Source organism: Vulpes lagopus, chromosome 6 (assembly GCF_018345385.1).
Source record: "Vulpes lagopus strain Blue_001 chromosome 6, ASM1834538v1, whole genome shotgun sequence".
Taxonomy (NCBI): Eukaryota; Metazoa; Chordata; class Mammalia; order Carnivora; family Canidae; genus Vulpes; species Vulpes lagopus.
Genome location: NC_054829.1, coordinates 114,992,379 through 115,011,660, shown reverse-complemented (window position 1 = coordinate 115,011,660; position 19,282 = coordinate 114,992,379). Strand labels below are relative to the sequence as shown.

General features: G+C 36.9%; 1 protein-coding gene across 3 annotated transcripts in view; it reads left to right on the top strand.

Moving 5' to 3' along the window:
• The window catches only part of PRDM5 (PR/SET domain 5), a 202,698-nt gene extending 187,693 nt beyond the window's left edge, over positions 1–15,005 (top strand). The window contains exons 12-13 of one of the 3 annotated variants that reach the window (XM_041758533.1): positions 1,276–1,380; positions 12,466–15,005. In XM_041758533.1, coding sequence (XP_041614467.1) covers positions 1,276–1,380; positions 12,466–12,630 — 270 coding nt within the window. In that variant the 3' untranslated portion in view covers positions 12,631–15,005. Of the gene's footprint in view, positions 1–1,275; positions 1,381–12,465 lie in introns of those variants that run through there. The other 2 variants (XM_041758534.1, XM_041758535.1) reach the window with 2 other exon arrangements.
• The last annotated feature ends 4,277 nt before the right edge of the window (positions 15,006–19,282 follow it).

The window sequence follows — 19,282 nt, the reverse complement described above, 5'->3', positions numbered from 1 at the left end:
ATGTCAGTTTGATTTTGTAGATCTGGAAATTTTTGTAATACTCTTAAATACTAAGGAGAAAATATGCATGGAATGTATCTACATAACAGGAAATTAAATACACACTATCTCAATCTAAAAAAACTATAACATTTTTGAAGATGTATCTGGAAAAAATTTCACTGCAAGTTTACTTTAAACAAATAGTTTATTTTTCCCCAAATCTTTTTATTTATGCACTGTTTAGTAATGGCCAGCTGGGTTTGTTTGTTTTTTTGTTTGTTTGTTTTGAGGAGGTGTTTTAGTGGAACAATTTTTTTTTAACAATTTTAATTTATTTTGCAATTCTTTCCAAGTGAAAAGGATGGTAATGTAAGTACCTAGTATCAAAGGTGGCTAGGGAATGTGGACAGTTTTTCTTCCTGTAGGAATTTTTTCTTTTTCCTTAAGAGTCTGTGACAATTTATAAATATGCTTCATTTAAGAAAGTAGTTTAGATTTTAGAAAAGAACATTCTACATAGGAAAGAAAGATTGGGCAATAGAGATGAAAATACTTAAACCACAGTTGAGCTGTATTGCTTTTTATACATATCCCCAATATCTGATGGAAATGTCGTTCTGAAGTTTTCGTTCTCTGAGATAGTAAGCAGTTTGCACCATCTAGATCAGGGATCCCAAACTCTCTTGGTCCATGATGCCCTCAGTGTCAGTAAATTTTTGTGGCCCACCAAGACCAAAAGAAGACCTAGAGTTCAGTTCTTTTAGTAGTTAGATCATGTCAGACATTCACAACCTAGCTTCGCAAAGGTATGACTTAGTTAAAAGAACTGCAAGGGTGCCTGGTTAGGTGCCCAACGGGTTAGGTGTCTGCCTTTGGCTCAGTCACTATCCCAGGGTTTTGAGATGGAGCCCCAAATCAGGCTCCTGCTCTGCGGGCAGCCTGCTTTTCCCTCTCCCTCTGCTTTTCCTCCTGCTTATACTCTCCCACTCTCTTGCTCTCTCTCTGTCTCGGTCTCTCTCTCTCAAATCAACCAATAAAAATAAAATAAAAAATAAGAGAACTACAGTACATGTTGGAACTATGAACTACCATGAGCAAGTAGTTCAGTTTGTCAGGCAGACACTGAGTGTTGCTGTTTCTCCTGAAAAATTAAAATAAAATAACTCATGGCACAGCTCTGGATTTGCTGCAGCACCCTACAGAAGCTCGGGAAAATATCCCCACGCGTATACCTTAGTGAGGAGGGCTCTGAGTTCACCCAGATTCATGGCGATCTCTTTTCGTTGACTGCAGGAGAAGCCATACAAGTGCTCCGAGTGCAGCAAAGCCTTCAGCCAGAAGCGAGGCCTGGATGAGCACAAGAGGACGCATACCGGAGAAAAACCTTTTCAGTGTGATGTGAGTTTGGTTTCTCTTTTCTTTCCCCAGTGCCTTCCAGTAACAGATGTGTGTGTAGCGGGTGTGTCTGGGTCTGTGCAACTATGTGTATATATATGATTGTGTGTGTGTTTTGCAGTGCTGGTCATTCTATTCATGCCTTGTGCTGCTTATATCTTTTGATTGTGTAATCCATGTAACCACTTTGTAGTAATTCTGTTCATCCTAGTTTACTGCAGCAAATAAACGGATTTTTTTAGGGCATGCTTGCAACCTTTTTTAATGTAATTGTGATGTTCTCACAAGGTGTAAGTGTGTGATGACTCAAGGCAGCTTTCATGTGTCCACCCAGATCTTTGACAGGTTAATGACAGCTAAACCAGAGATGTAACTGATCAGAGCTGTTATTTATTTTGTTATAGCCTAACCATGAATTTCTAAAACATAAACAAACTCCTTTGTTTAAAAAATATTGCTAAATGTTTAGATTTTCTGCTTGTGACATTTGAATTGAAATGAAATTATCAACATAGTTTACACTATTTATGAAAGGAAAAATACAACCACTGTCAGTAAAATCAATCTGAGTGTTAATTAATTAAGGAAAGAATTGGTTTCTCAATGAACAGTGTCATAATTCTGTGTAAGATTGACAGTTGACAGAAGATTGACACAGCTTTAGGGAAAACATTATTTCTAACACAAAAATAGCAAAAAGAGTATTAATGTAGTTCAGCAGAAGAAGAAACATTAAAGTTGTAGTGTGTGAAATTGCATAGCATAGAATTCTCTTTAAAATGTAGAGGGAAACTCAGTACTTAGTCCCATTGGCATATCCCAACGGAAAAGGTATGGGGTAAGCAATCCACATGAAAGGAAACTCACATACACGAGATGTTTTCCTTGTCCTTCCATGAAACTTTGGTGGTAAGGTTAAGGCAACAATGTACTCCCAGTGAGCCTACTCATAAAAATACCTATATGAACAGTGAACTTCTTTAAGGCAAAAAGTACTTGTGGAGAAAGAAATGTACACATGTAGAGCTCTATCCTGAACTGGAGGTAGAGCGAGCCCCAGCTTAATAATTTGTTGGTTTAATTCATTGGTGCTTTTATTGGAAACATTTTTTTATTATAGACAGAACCTGTTTAGATCACTTAATTGTACAGCTACACAAATAACTGACGGGAGATAGAAAATAATATGAACTGTGTATAGACACCTTCCTACCATCACATTCAACTCAACTTTCATTTATGCTAAATATTTTTGTTGACTGCTTCCTAAGCTAAAGTGGACCATAATGTTATTAAAAAAAAAAAATGAAAACAAAAAAAAAATCCTGAAAAAAACTCTAATGTTACAGGCATGATTTTTTCTTTTTTTTTTAATATTTTATTTATTTATTCATGAGAGACAGAGAGAGAAAGAGAGAGAGAGAGAGAAAAAGATAGAGACACAGCAGAGAGAGAAGCAGGCTCCATGCAGGGAGCCTGATGTGGGACTGGATCCTGAGACCCCAGGATCATGCCCTGGGCTGATGGTGGCGCTAAACCACTGAGCTACCCAGGCTGCCCAATTTTTTTCTATTTACTTCTATCTCATTTATTTCTATCACATTTTCAGAACTCTCTGATCCTTTTCTGTGGTTCAAACTGGTCCATTGAGTAGAGCTTTAAATTTAATGCCTTCAAAACCTCCCTGAAATGCAGCCTGCTCGGTAGAGAACTGGCTGTCTTTGTTCCAAAATTTTATGCTCTTAATTTACTCATTCTGGATAGAAGTCATCCTTTCTCACTCACTCCCAGTATGTCTCCTTCCTAAGTAACATTCAACTCCATTACTTCCTCTCAGTTTCTACTCCCACTAGCAGTGCGTAGGCCGCACCCTCCCTGTGTTTTATTACAGTCCATCTCCAATATATGTGTTCTTCACACTCCCAAGGTAATGATTTTTTTTAAAATTGAGATGAAATTCACATAACATCAATCATTGTAAAGTGAACAATGCAGGGGCACCTGGTGGCTCAGTCAGTTAAGGATCTGCCTTCGGCTCGGGTCATGACACCAGGGTCCTGGGATCGAGGCCTACAATGGGCTCCTGCATAGAGAGTAGTCTGCTTCTCCCTCTGCCCCTCCCCATGTTCGTGCTCACATGCCTGTGCATTCTCTCTCTCTCTCTCAAATAAATAAATAAAATCTTAAAAAAAAATAAAAACAGTTAATTGGCATTGAGTACATTAACAATATGCAACCATCTCCTTTATCTCATGTCCAGACATTACTATTCCCAAATAAAATCCCAGGCCAATTTTAGGAATCATTCCCCGCTCTACACAGATCCTGACAATACTAATCTTCCATTTCTACAGGTTTACCTATTCTGGATATTTCATGTAAATGAATCATACAGTATGTGACCTTTGTGACTGGGTCCTTTTACTTAGCATGTTTTCAAGGTTTATCTACATTGTAGCATGTGTCAATACATCATTCCTCTTTGGCTGAATGATATTCTGTTGTATGGATATACCACAATTTGTTTATTCATTATTGAGAACATTTGGGTTGTTTCTCCCTTTTGACTATTGTGAATTGCTTTGAGACTAACAGGTGCATACAAGTGTTTAAGTACCTATTTTTAATTCTTTGAGGTATATCCCGAGGAGTAGAATTGCTTGTGTCATATGGTGATGACTTTTCAAGGAATTGCTTTACTATTTTTCATAATAGCTACACCATTTTATATTCTGGCCAGGAGTGCCTGCAACTGCCAGTTTTTTCACATCTTTGTCAATGTTTGTAATTTTCTGCCTTTTTAAATTACAGTCACCTTAGGGTGAGTGAAATGATATCTCCTTGTAGTTTTGATTAAATCAAAACTTTAAAAGTTCCCAAAGTATTAATAATATTGAGCATCTTTCTATGTACTTGCTTGTTGGTATTTGTATCTTCTCTGGAGAAATGTCTGTTCAGCACCTCTTCCCATTTAAAAGTTTGTTGTTTGTCTTTTTTGTTGTTGTTGTTATATTTGTCTTTTGTTTTATTGGTATTGTAAGTGGTTGAATGTGAAGAGTTCTTTGTATATTCTAGATACTAGGCTCTTACCAGATATATGATACACAAATATCTTCTTGCATTCTATAAGTTGTCTTTTCCCTTTTTAAATAATATCCTCTGATGCACAAAACTTTTCAATGTTAAGGGCACCTGGCTGGCTTAGTCAGTAGAACACAAAACTCTTGGTCTGGGGGTTGTGAGTTTGAGCACCTATGTTGGATGCAGAGATTATTTTAAAAAAAAAACATCTTAAAAAAAACTTTTCAATGTTGACATCCAATTTATCTGGTTTTTTCTTTTCTTTTTCTCAGCATACTTTTGGTGTCAGATCTAAGAATTGCCAATTTTAAGTTCATGAAGATTTACTCTCATGTGTTTTTTTTCTAAGTTTGATAGTTTCACATTTAAGTCTTTGACCTACTTTAAGTTAATGTTTTGTATATAGTGTGAAGTTGAGGTCCATTCTTTGCATTACTTTTCTATTTTTCACCATGCAATGTGATGTTAGGTGTGAGTTTTTCATAAATACCCTTTGTTATGTTAAGGAAGTTCCCTTCTATCCTAGTTTTCTGAGTATTTTTATAAAAACGGGGCATTGGATTTTGTCAAAGGTTTTGCTTCATCAACGGAGATGATTTTTTTTATCGTTTGTTTTATTAATGCAGTATATTACATTGTTTGATTTTATAAAAATTACCTGTGAAATTACCATTGCAGTCTGGATAAATATCATTTGGTCATGACGTATAATCCTTTTAATATACTTTAGAACAAAAGTTTTTGTTTTTTGTTTGAAGATTTTTGCATCTGTATTCAAAAGGAATATTGACCTATAGTTTTCTTATAATATTTTTGTCTGGCTTTGGTATTGAGGTAATGGTGCCTTCACAGAATAAAATAGGAAGTGTTTCCTCTTCTATTTTTTGGGAAAATTTGAGGGGATTACTGTTAATTCAGCTTTAAATGGTGGAATTTATCAGTGAAACTCTCTAGTTTCAGGGTTTTCTTTGTTGGGAAGTTTTTTCCTTGACACAGTCTCTTTACTTGTTACTGTCTCTGGAATTTTTCTATTTCTTTTTGAATCAGTTTTGGTTATTTGTGTGCTCCTAAGAACATGTCCATTTCATCCAAGTTATCTGATTTGTTGGCTGCCACCAACACTCTATGAAGGCACAAATACGAGGTGTGTCTTTCCAGTGTCAGCTCTATCCAATCATAAAGCCAAGTTATTTTTTTAATAAATTTATTTTTTATTGGTGTTCAGTTTGTCAACATACAGAATAACACCCAGTGCTCATCCCGTCAAGTGCCCACCTCCGTGCCCGCCACTCAGTCACCCCCACCCCTGCCCACCACCCCTAGTTCGTTTCCCAGGGTTAGGAGTCTCTCATGTTCTGTCTCCCTTTCTGATATTTCCCACTCATTTTTCTCCTTTCCCCTTTATTCCCTTTCACTATTTTTTATATTCCCCAAATGAATGAGACCATATAATGTTTGTCCTTCTCCGATTGACTTACTTCACTCAGCATAATACCCTCCAGTTCCATCCATGTCGAAACAAATGGTGTGTATTTCTCATTTCTAATGGCTGAGTAATATTCCATTGTCTACATAAACCACAACTTCTTTATCCATTCATCTTTTGATGGACATGGAGGCTCCTTCCACAGTTTGGCTATTGTGGACATTGCTGCTATAAACATCAGGGTGCAGATGTCCCAGCGTTTCATTGCATCTGTATCTTTGGGGTAAATCCCCAGCAGTGCAATTGCTGGGTCATAGGGCAGATCTATTTTTAACTCTTTGAGGAACCTCCACACAGTTTTCCAGAGTGGCTGCACCAGTTCACATTCCCACCAACAGTGCAAGAGGGTTCCCCTTTCTCCACATCCTCTCCAACATTTGTGGTTTCCTGCCTGGTTAATTTTCCCCATTCTCACTGGTATGAGGTGGTATCTCATTGTGGTTTTGATTTGTATTTCCCTGATGGCAAGTGATGCGGAGCATTTTCTCATGTGCTTGTTGATAAAGCCAAGTTAAATCACAATTATAAAGCAGGTTCAGGATTCCAGATCCAGGGACAATTTACTATGTGATTAAAATTGGCTTCTCACACAGCACACAAATCAGGACAGAAGACAAGCCAAACACACCACAAACAAGAAAACATAAGGATACAGGAAGCTAACCAACCAAACTCGAAGTCAGTCTGTGGGCGCTCAGTTGAGATAAGGCCTCGATCTGGTCCAGGTCAGCTCCTGTGGCACTTACTGCTTCTAATGTTCAAGCAGTGAAGGATTTTGGTTCTCTTCGGAGATCAATGAGTAGAGCCTTTGGTGACAATTGTCTTTTGTAAGTGGTCAGAGGAGTCAGTTTCCTGAAGCATCCCTTGGTGCTGATCTGCATCTCTGTCCCTTGTTCTGTGTGGTTTCATACACTACTTCCTCTGCATCCCTTGTTCCCACTGCCTAGCATTTATACACACACACACACACACACACACACACACACACACACGAACGCTCATGTGTTCACGCGCACACACACATGCATACACACGATATTTGAGTTACACTTGAGTGGCATGGCAAAATTGCAAAGAAAAAAATGATGTATGTTGATCTGGGTTCTTTACAACTTTGCTCAAATGCCACTTCACTCATTAACACTAGGCCCTTAGGCATGGTCATGGGATGACCATGCCATGAAGCTCCCCCGGCATGCCATAGCTATTGAACTTCTAGTATCTTTGCTCTTATCCCTATGGTGATGACTTCCAGATCTCTCTTTCTCCTGCCTAGATCTCTCTTCTGAAAATTTTTGAGGCATATTTTTTGAGCTGCCTGTCACACATCTCTCCTGTGTTCTAGATTGAAATCAGTATCTCCCCCAGTCTTGTCAGTCACTGAACACAATCCCTTTACCTATATATCTCTCTCTAGGCTCCACCATGTCCAAATAACTCAAACTAAAGCTCTGAGCAACATGCCAGACACTTTTTCCCTAAGCCATGACCAACAGCATCATCTAGTTGAGCTTCTATTGTGGGAAAGATCTAGTGATCCAGTTCGTATATATTTTCTCTGATCCTCACTACATCCCAGAGATATCCAGATGTTTCCACTTTCTGAAGCAACTGAGGCTCACTGAAGTTGAGTGACTTGCCCCTTCTCCACCACTTACAACTGGCCAAGTCAGGATTCTAGGATTCAAAGCCAAGTAGCCCCCATTCACTCCCAGTAATTCCTGACAGTCTTCATTCTGTATATTTCTCAAACTTATTATCCTCTCTAAATTTCCTTTAAAAGAGAATAAAGGTTTATTTACTTATTCATGAGAGACACAGACTGAGAGAGAAAGAGAGGCAGAGACACAGGCAGAGGGAGAAGCAGGCTCCTCGCAGGGAACCCAATGTGGGACTCGATCCCGGATTCCGGGATCACAACCTGAGCCAAAGGTAGTTGCTCAACCACAAAGCCACCGAGGCGTCCCTCCTCTTGAAATTACCATGGCCACCTTCACTCCTCTTTTTCTCATTCTGACATCCAATCCAGTAGCAACTCTGATTGGCCCTTCATTTAAAATAAGCTGAGAATCTGAACGTTTTTCACATCTCCCCAGCAATCAGCTGAGTGTCCTGCAATAATGCAGTAGTTTCTTAATTTATCCGTCTTCTACCATTGCTCCTCACAGTCTGTCCTAAGCTGCCCACCCCTGAGTCAGATTTTATATATTTTAGGTGTAGGTTGTATATGTATTATATTTTACTCATTTGCTGAAACCCTCCAATGACTGTTCATCCCATTTAGAGTGAAAACCAAAGTTTTACTATGCTCCAAAAGTCCCTACAGGTCTGCACCCCCATTCTCGTACCCCAACCATTGTGACTTCACATCCATGTCCACCTCAGTCTGGCCACATCACTTCCTTGCTGTTTTTCAGACACACTAAGTAATTTCCAATGAATAGGGGCTTTTGTTTGTTTGTTTGTTTTGTTTTGTTTTGTTTTGTTTTGTTTTGGCAGCTTCTCTGGCCTGGGACCCCCTTCACAGGTTCCTTTATGGCTTTCTCCTATACTTATTTCAGTTCTCTGCTCAAACTCTTCTCTTTCTTATTTCCATTACTTTCTTAATCCCCAGCCCATATTCTTCTTCTCCTTCATGGCACTTACATCCACCTGAAATCTCACATATTTGCTTGTTTAATTATTTATCATGTATTATAGGTTCTGTGATGACAGTTCTTTTTTTTTTCTTATTGTCAATTGCTGTGTCCCCAGGTCTAGAACCTTGCCTGGCAGATAAGAACATTTAGTGAATATTTTGAAAAGCATGAATCAGTGAGCACTATCTTAATTCATATTCAAATTGTTTATATCTTGGAGTGGAATAATCGTATTGGCCTTGCTGACTCCAGTTTCATATTCTCCAGCTTGCTGACTAAATGATATTTTAGCTTTAGCCTCTACTTAGAATCCTTTAATTAATTCCCACTACTTGCAGAAGATGCTTCCAGTTTCTTCTTATAATTACCGAGATCATCAGGGTTCGGCTCCAGCTTCATTTTTAACTTCTTTTTCAAGTTATTCCCCTTATTTAAATTTATTTCAATTTGTTGCTCTAATAATATGTTTCTTTAGCCTTAGTAAACTGTTTTCAGTTCCCCACATGAGCCTTGCTTGTCATACCTCCCTACCTTTGCGCATTCTCTTCCCTCTCCATGGGATATCATTCCCCACCTTATGACATGAGAACACCCGTACATCCAGGAGGACTGGATTGCATTCTCATCTGCTCCTTCTCCTAGCATTATGTTCATGGCATTGAAAATATTTCTTTTTAGTACTGGACTCCACAGGGCAGGACAGAATGCTTTGTCGTTCTGTTGCTAACTGAAGTGGCAGGCACACTGTATGTGATTGATAAATATTAACTGAAGATTTTTGTATAGAATTCTAATGTTAGGGATCCCTGGGTGGCGCAGCGGTTTGGCGCCTGCCTTTGGCCCAGGGCGCGATCCTGGAGACCCGGGATCGAATCCCGCATCGGGCTCCCAGTGCATGGAGCCTGCTTCTCCCTCTGCCTGTGTCTCTGCCTCTCTCTCTATCTCTCTGTGACTATCATAAATAAATAAAAAAATTAAAAAAAAAAGAATTCTAATATTATTTCTCAAGATTCTTTGTTAAATGTGTTGTTTCACTTCACTTTAAAACAAAATCAGTTTACTGCTGCCATAGAGAAAGAATAAATATTTCCCTATTCTTTGGCATGTAAATTAATACTAATTTGAAGTAGGTTGAAGGGTTGGCTAAGCACTTCAGGTGGAAAAAAAAGAAAAGGAAGTATCCACGTTGCACTCTTTGGATTCTTTCTTGCTCTCCAGTAGTTTTAAAAGACCATGAATGTCCTCGCATTTCACTGATTTATGCAAAACATCAGTTTCAAGTTTCTTAATGACTACATTTAAGTTTTTTTTAAGATTTTATTTACTTATTCATGAGAGAGAAAGACAGGCAGAGACACAAGCAGAGGGAGAAGCAGGCTCCATTTAAGTTCATGAAAACGTGATGTGTAGGTAGTCACGTTCACAAATGTGACATCAGCTACTTCTCCTGACATTTAATTCTCTACCTGACCCTCATTCAACAATCTCTTGGGTTGTTCTCATCCCAGTTCCTATGTGGAGCTTCTAGGACTTCTTAATTCAGAGTCATTATCAATGACTTCAGCGTTTTGCTCAACTTCCTTTGCATTTCTCCAGCTTGCTGCTGCTGTGATTTCCCCTTGGTGACCATGTAAATGAACTTGAACTTGTGAGTTCCGCACTGGGGAGCTGAACTGAGAACCTCCTTTATTTTTTCAGAGATTTTTTTTTCTTAAAAATGGTGTCAGCCACGCAAATGTCAACTCACATAGCTTTCTTTATTTGAAGTTTGAGTCTTTAATAATGGTCTGTCCTTGGGGTCGTAAAAACTATGAACCCAGACTGCATGGGTTTAAGTCCTGGAGACCACTTCTTAGTTCTGTGACCTCGGGAAACCTGCTTGAGACACTGAAGTGAATGTGTCGGTTTCCTTCTGTAAGATGGGGTTCATAATACTAGTATGTGCCTAAAAGGACGACGTGAGGATTGCACAAGTTAATGATTGTGAGTTGCAAAGAATGGTTCCTGGCACATAATGAAAGCTGATGTTAGCCCTTCGACCTAGTCCCTGTGCTGAACACTGAAATGAGACAGTGAAGAAGACACTATGTCCTCTGTGCTTACGGAAGTCCCATTCCTATGCGGTACAGACATTGAACAAATAAACCTGAATAAATACCTAATTGCATTTTATGATAAAGCCTGTGAATAATTTAAAAAAGGAGGACGGGGAGGCATAAAAGGATACTTAAGGTAGAAGTCTCTGAAAAAGTAGCTTTAAGGAACCTAAAAGATGAGGAGGAGTCAGCCATGGGGAAGAGAACATTCCAGGCTCAGGGAACAGCATAAATCAAGATCTGTAGGTGAGAGCCCGAGTATTAGGGGAGGTAAGAAGGCAAGTGGAGCCGGAGCATAGTGAGAAAGAAGGGAGGCAGATGAAGTTGGAGAGCAAACTGATGGGCCTTTTAACCATGGCAAGGAATTTATTTTGAATCTACGTTCAATGGGAATCCAATGAAAAATTTGGTATCTGTTGTTTATTACACGAGGTTTAGAGAAGGATCCAGATGAATAGAAAACGGGGTACATTATAATTCTTTGTTATTTATGGCAACAAATTTTGATTACACTTACAAAAACGTTAGGAAATTTAGAAGTTTTTTTGTTTTTTGTTTTTTTTTTTACTTGAAAAAAACCTCTACAGTTACCTTCTTCAATTTCTCTGGAGTTGTTTCACAAGCTTTGGTAAACCTACATTGCTCACAGGACTTTTCCTATCTATCAAACATCTATCTTTCTTTCTTTAAGGCAATAGATATTATGGAATGACTACTCTTGCCCTAATGTTTCTTAGATTAGTAAAGAGACAGACATAAAAAAAAATCACCCAATAATTAATTATATTCAAGGTAAGTGTAATAAAGAAAAAGGAAAAGCTACTATGAAAGCATTTAACAGAGGACTTCTGGAAGACGGATCATATAGGCTTCCCCAAGGAATCAATAAGAGGAAGTTACATCATGAGAAGTGGGAAGGTACTGAGGCAGGAAGACCTTACATCTTCTGTGTTAATTTAATATATATTTTTTAAGATTTTATTTATTCATGAGAGATACAGAGAGAGAGAGAGAGAGAGAGAGGCAGAGACACAGGCAGAGGGAGAAGCAGGCTTCATGCAGGAAGCCCGATGTGGGACCGGATACTGGGTTTCCAAGATTACGCCCTGGGCCGAAGGTGGTGCTAAACCACAGAGCCACCTGGGCTGCCCCAATATTTTTAATTATTAGACTGTTCATGTGTGTTGGGCCAGGTGGCAATGTAGCAGAGCTTATATGAAGTCAACATATTAGATACCTTAGTAAAATGACTGTATATAATAAGACATAAAGAATTGGAATTGTGGGTAATAAACTTCCACCTAGGATGCTTAAAGCAGTGTTATTTTTTACATCACAAATGGGACTAAATTGAAGGGATCACTGGTGAGATGTGTCTTGTGCTATTTATGTCATATGGACAGATGCCCTCTGGGCCATCTAGGTATTTTGTTTAAGAGGTTTAATATGAAATTGTCAGTATACTCCATTATGGGAAGAAAGATATTGTTCCCAAGGAGTTGTTTCTCTAGACATGTTTAAATACAGTAGTGGAGGGGAAGACAGAGTGGTTACGGTATAAAGGACACACACATTAAATGCAAGCGGCTTTTGGTAACTATAATTAATTTTCTTTACCCTTTAGTTGGGATGTTAAATCCATTTATTTCAAGCAATTTTTGCTCTTATGCCCATCAAGACATACTTGGTAATAGGAATATGCATAATGTATATTGTATAAATGATAAATTGGCATATCTTCAGATTTTTCAGTATAATATAATTGGTATCTTTGGATCTTTTCTAGGTGTGTGACTTGGCTTTTAGCCTAAAGAAAATGTTGATCCGACACAAGATGACTCACAATCCCAATCGTCCACTGGCAGAATGCCAGTTTTGCCATAAGAAGTTTACAAGGAATGACTACCTCAAAGTGCACATGGACAATATCCACGGTGAAGCTGACAGCTAATGGTAGCTGTAAAGGAATTAAACCATTTAGAAGGGCTCCTAATATGAAACCCAGATTTCTCTCACCTGATTAGCATAGCAGAAGTATCTAAATGTAATTCACTGGTCTCATAGTTCTTATTTGCCTACCTTTAGAGTTTGTAGATGCTTATGCAAAAAAAAAAAATATATTAAAAAATAAGAAGAAGAAAGAAGGAAGGAAAGTAAGTCCTACTTTACCAAAAAAATGGTACAAATGGAAAAAAAATTCATAGCCTTAAAAATATTACTTGTGCTCTGTTTTATAATATAGAAAAAAGAGTCATAGCTTTCCTTCTTGGCCACCTCTCTGTAATGAAGTTTATTAATAAGCTCTTTATTAGGCCTTTTTATTTTTTTGTCATCTTTGTGTGTGTGTGTATGTGTGTGTGCATGCATGCACATGCTGGTCATTTCAACTGGCTATTACTGATTTAGCCAGAAAGAAATTAATATACCAAAATATGTCATTGCAGATGAGGTAAGGTCAAGAGTTTTTAAAGTATTAAGCATGATAACACGATAAAACTTGCTATTTTATGAAACAGACCAAAAGTTAATCTTATTTATAGCTCCCCACTACAGTTCAGTTTAAAATAAAGAGGTGTTTAAGAACTGAAGCATCTATTGAATTGTTGCTCATTTTAGACAATTCTTAAGAAACATTATTTCCTCTCATCATTCAGATGCAGACATTCATGGCCTGCAATACTTTCACAAGATCTATACAAGACCATACACTTAAATATATATCAAACTGATCATATTGAGTTTTTACTAGTTATCTTTAGGAATTAACAATATACAAATATATGTAACTAAAAATTAAAACAAAATTGGTTCTCAATATTTGTTGGTTGACAGAGTGTCTGCACATAGTGGCATTACAATACTAATTATGATGAGCCCTTTACCTTCTCATTCCATAAAAGTGCACAGGACATGTTGATGCAGATATAATAGAGTCCTCAGAGCATTAATATGCTGTTTTGCAAAAGACATTTCCCAGAATCTTGGCGGTAGATGATTCTGAAACACTTTTGAATTACCCTCAATTGTCCTATATAATTAGGAATCCAGAATAAAAAGTAAAAATCTGGCAATTGTTATGATTGAAATGATCACTGATGCTTAAGGGAAATGGAAGCAAGAAGCTTAATTTCTTCCTTTAGGTTATATTTCAATAACATACTTGAGAGCAGCACATAATGAGCAACTTGTTTTGGGAGAAGGTATGATAAAATATAATAGTGATGTCAAAATAGCATAAAGAAATCCAAAAACCAGAAGAGAATCCAACTGAAGTCCAAATCATGAAGTTTTCTACTTAGAGATCAGTCAAATAAAGGAAGTATAATTTAAAGGAAGTTGGTCCTAATGATTTAAGTAAGAAGAAAGGTTATCTGAAGACACAGTTCTTTGAAGTCAGGAGTCTTATTGTAGAATTATATTTTTGTTCAGTTCCAGTTTTAAAAAGAAACCTAAAGATTCAATATAGAGATTTAAACTCTGTAAAAATACTAAATTTGAAATTCATCAGAGATAACTTTAAAAAATATAAATCTCAGATTATAATTTAGAAGATATCTAAATATGGTTGTATGTAGCATTTTTGTATCTGAAATTATAGACTATATTTTATAAAAATAGATTTTGGTCTTGTTTCTCACTATGTCATTTGTTTCAACAGTATGTTTTTAGATCGAAAATGTTTTCATTTAACGTGACAGTGTGCATAATATCATTTGAATATAAAAGGACAGCTGTAAAATTTGGTAGTGTGTATTATTTAAACACATTCTGCTCATTCCTTTGAATGCCACCTCCTCTCTGTGGGATGCTTCATATCCCGATTATGTGATGAATGTGAAATTTAAAAGGAAGCCAAATCCAATTTTGTATAATCTCAGTGACCCACAGTTTACAGGTCTGGTGTAATTGGAAATTACCCTTGAAACCATGTTGTCATCATGTTGCAGAATAAACTGATGAGGAAGAGGTGCGAGACCTTATCAGGCTAAAGTTTCATAGTCAAGGAACCTTTAGAAAGTGGTGTGGAAAGATCTACTGGTCCGTGATATTTTCTTTTCAAAGCATTGAAACCAAAACAAGTCCTTAGAAGACTATGTGCTGTTACCTTTATCCAAAAGGTGATTATTTAAAAACATTTCAGATATATTAGTATTCACATTCTACAATCTTTAAATCATTCAGCAATGTCAAAAAATGAGAATTGATTTTTTAAAGTTCAGTTGAGAAATTAACATAGTCACTGAGGCAAAGTCCTATTGGCAAATTGAAGTATAGGTACCCACTTCGAAGTATATTTCTCTGCTTTTCTGCTATAAAAGATTATGGCTCAAGTACTTTCTTGGGAACAGGCTAAGCTCTCAGATACTCATGAAGTCAGGGCTATGTTAATTTTAAGAGGTATTCAATAGTATGGGTAGGTTCAGGTAGCCTCTTCTAATTATCTTTTTGTATTAACATTCAAGATATTTATATATTTTGAATTCCTTCTTGTCTCACAATCACAAGCTTATATTATTTTCAATATTGTTTCTTCTTTTTTGGGGGGGGGTGTTGTTTTTGGCTGGATGGGAAACTTTATTGGTTAATCATGATCAACAGTTGCAGGGTAAAAGTATTCATTGGTGATTCATTCTTAGAGTTATACAGGATAGTTAAATGCTGCTTTTTAAAAAAGCTTTTATATATTTATTTTTGAGAGAGAGCACACGCACGAGCAGAAGGGAGGGGCAGAGGAAGAGGGAGAAGCAGACTCCCTGTGATATGGGACTCCATACCAGGATCCTGGAATCATGACCTCAGCTGAAGGCAGACACTTAATGTACTGAGCAACCCTGACACCCCTAAAATGCTACTTCTAAGAAACATATTTCTTATATCGTGTGTGTGTAAGTCTGCAGAGGATCACTTTTATTCAGTGCTTTAAGACACAAGTACCTTACTTTGCTCAAATTCTTCTGACCTGTTGCAGCCAACTCATTGGGTAAGTATGAGTGTGGATCACAGGTCTTACAAATCTTAATCTGTGCATGAAATTTTATATGCTTCTGTGTCTCCCAAAGCTGGAAAGGAAGGAAGGAAAGAAGATAGATACTGGAAATATTCAATTGTTTCTTTCACAAATCTAAACATTACTTGTGAAAATTCATCTTGGGGCTTGTGAATATATGGAGATGAGTGGGTTAGGAGGAAATGTGCCTCTTTAAAACCATAAGATTTTATCATTAATATTGAGGGGTATTTTCATGTATATAAATGTAGCATTGTAAATATAGCAAAACTTCAATAGCATTCTAGTTTTTTAATAAATCTATAATAAGTCTGTATAAATCATTGCTGCAGTTGGGGTTAGCATTGTATTTTACTATAAAACTAATTAGCACAGTATAGTAAAATCCAAATGAACTTTTTAAATTTGGTTTTGATAAGGAAGAAAATATAATTTCTCTTACTCCCAGTCCTCATGCTTTTATAGTTTACTTCTAAGCATCTCTAAATCTGGAAGATATCTCTAAAGTTAAGCAAGTTGGTCTCAAGGCAATAAGAGAAAACAACTTGCTTACATCTCATTGTCATACATAAACAATATGTGAAAAAGAACATCACTTAAAACCAAAGAAATCTGATTTATAGAACCATCTCTGAGCAAAAGTATCCTGAAGTTCACAAATACAATGTAAGGGTGATAAAGCGTACAGCTAATGTTTTAGGTATGCCTTTTCTCAAAAGTGCTTCATTATCTTAATGTTGCCCCAGTCTTGTGTCTTTTCCTGATACAAAAATCATCATCATCATCATCATCATCATCATCATCATCATCATCATCACCATCTGTCTCCAGGGAGTGGATTTGGAGATGATACATTCATTTAAATTTGATCTCTCAAAATCAGCTAAGGTACTACTTCTTTGGAGCTGACTCACATAGCTTTGACTACCTTAGGCTCAAAACTGTGTTATCACCCCCCCCCCCAGGTTGTTAATTTGTTGTATGACAAAATATAAAACTAACTCTGGAGCCCTCAGCATAGGGCTCCATGTCAGAATATTCTAAATTCCCTATGCTCATGAAATAGTACAGAGTGTAATAGCTGTCTCATACTAATGGTGCTGCTGATCGAATGTTCAAACCTTTAAAAAAATGCTTAACAAACTACTGTAAAACAAATGTTTGTATTTGTTACAAAACCGTCTCCCTAAATATTTAATGGCAAATTTAATTGACTAATCCTGTAAACATTTAGGCAGTTAGAATAAGATGTTATTCCTTGGGCCCATGCCACCCTGACATATTACATAGCAGAGGGAAACTAAGATTTTAAGTAATGTTGATAATTTATATGCTGAAAATTGAGAAAGAATGTGGGGCCACTGAAACTTGATTATCTAAATTAATGTAAGGGAGTTCATATGCAATATCACTGTTCTGACAAGAAACGCTATAAACTTACTAGGAGTTAATTCCACTTAGAAAACGCACACCAGAAAATCCATTTGCCTTTACAAAATAGTTTAAAAAGGAAAAGAATCCTGGCTCACAAGGAGACATTTGAAAGATTCCATTACTTCATTTTTAAATTTTGTCTTCTTGGAGAATATCAAATAATGCTCTTTTCTTTAAAGTTAATTTTGTCTGACATCTTTTGCATAATGTTTGGCTAGTGTACCTCCCCCCCCCCATTCTTCTATTCAAATCTGTTCTGTGAGTATATGTAAATTTTAGATGTGTTTCTAATAAACAACCTATGATAGGATTTTATATTTTTATCCTGTCTGACAATGTTGTGTGCTTTTTAGGCTGTGATGATGAATTTGGCTTGCCTTTCCCACAGTTTCATGTAGCCTCCATTTGGATGACTGACTGGGCTTATACTGGAGTCTGTACTCAGAAATATGCTCCTTACACCCAACATATGAAATTCATCATCACCAACGTGTAAATCTGATAAATGCCTGACACTGTAGGCATAATCCAAGACCCTCCTTTGTATGGTTCTCACTGACCCACGGTAGCTACTGATACACAGCTTAAAGTGAGAGAGATTCCTTGAAAAATATTCCAGGGGCTTTGATAGCATGGATGCAAGTATAACTGCTGAAATCTGAACGAATACACTACTCTTAGTGGGATTTCGTTGTTGAAACAATATATCTTCTGTTCATTCTTTAATATTTGATAAAGCAACCCATAAAAAAGGGATGTGCATTGGCTTCCAAGTCCATCTGTCCGTTTGTCTGTCTATCTATCTATCTATCTATCTATCTATCTATCTATCTATCTTTTTCCTTTCTAAAGTAAAAGTAAGTATTAGCATCTAGAAAGTTGAAATTGCCTTTGATGAAAAGAGGGTCTGAAATTAACATCTATGACATTGAAGTAAAATATATAGTTCCTATGTTAAGTGGGAATTTAAAAGTATGGTGATGAGGAGCAATATCACTTTATTCTAAGACTTTTATTTGAAGTGGCAAACTGATGTGTCTTCTATGGAATACTATGTATAGTAAATAAGACTTCTGAAAATTAAATTTTGTGAAAATTAACCAGTCACTACTTTTGACAGTCGTAAGTCTAGTTTTATTGTCGAAATCTAAGAAATCCTTTCCTGACTCACATTTTTGGTAATCAGATTTATCTCACTAGGTGAAATAATCATTTACAGCTCATCTGCTGCTGGGCAAATAGAGCACAGGGCATACTCCAGAAAATGAAATAAAATAGAGCAGTGTCAGGCACAACAAACACACTACGTGTCCCCTTCAGCCTTTTCTGCTCTTTTCACATAAAATTCATTTCTTACACTTTTGAGCTGCTGCATAGCCAGTGTATTCTCCAGTTTCACCTTCAGCTGGGCTTTGAGAGTGACAAGTTGGTATTGCTCCCGGACTCAAATTATGATATTTAGGATATTAAGTTGCATCCTTTCTGCTCTGACTATAAAATACGAAATTGAGCAGATGAGTTTAGTTGATTAGTGTATTATTAGACTAATTTGCAAGTTGAGCCAGTTAGCTTTATACTGATAAAAACTATTTTATACGCTTCATCATGCCAATTCAATAAAGGACATGGAGCTTGTGGCTTACTACAGATCCTGAGAAAGAGAGTGGCACAAAGTCATGGGATTATTAAAAGAGGAATTCTAAGCGTATGCCCCATAGACACGAATACAATACTCTACTAAAACGGGATATGTTAGAATTAAAATTTCAGGTAACAGTATTGCAATGTAGGAATTCATGTGTCTTTCCTAAGATTTATATAGCATTCAGATTAAACCCCCATCTCCTGACTTCTCTTTCTCTCTTCTCTGACTGGAAATCAATCACATCACACATACAACACCAAATCTGAGTCTGAATTTGATATATGTTAATTTCCTTAACAGTGGAATGGATTTAATAGCATCTACTTGTTGGCTTTGTTGTAAGAAATAAATCAGAAAATGCATTCTGCAAAGGATACCTGGCATATAGCTGGGTCCAAGAAATAATATTGCCCCAGTGTTCCACCAAGTAATTTCCTTGTCATCTTGTATATGCTATCAGGAACTTCCACTACTCTGCAATATTCCAGCTCATACCTTCAAGCAAACCCATCACAA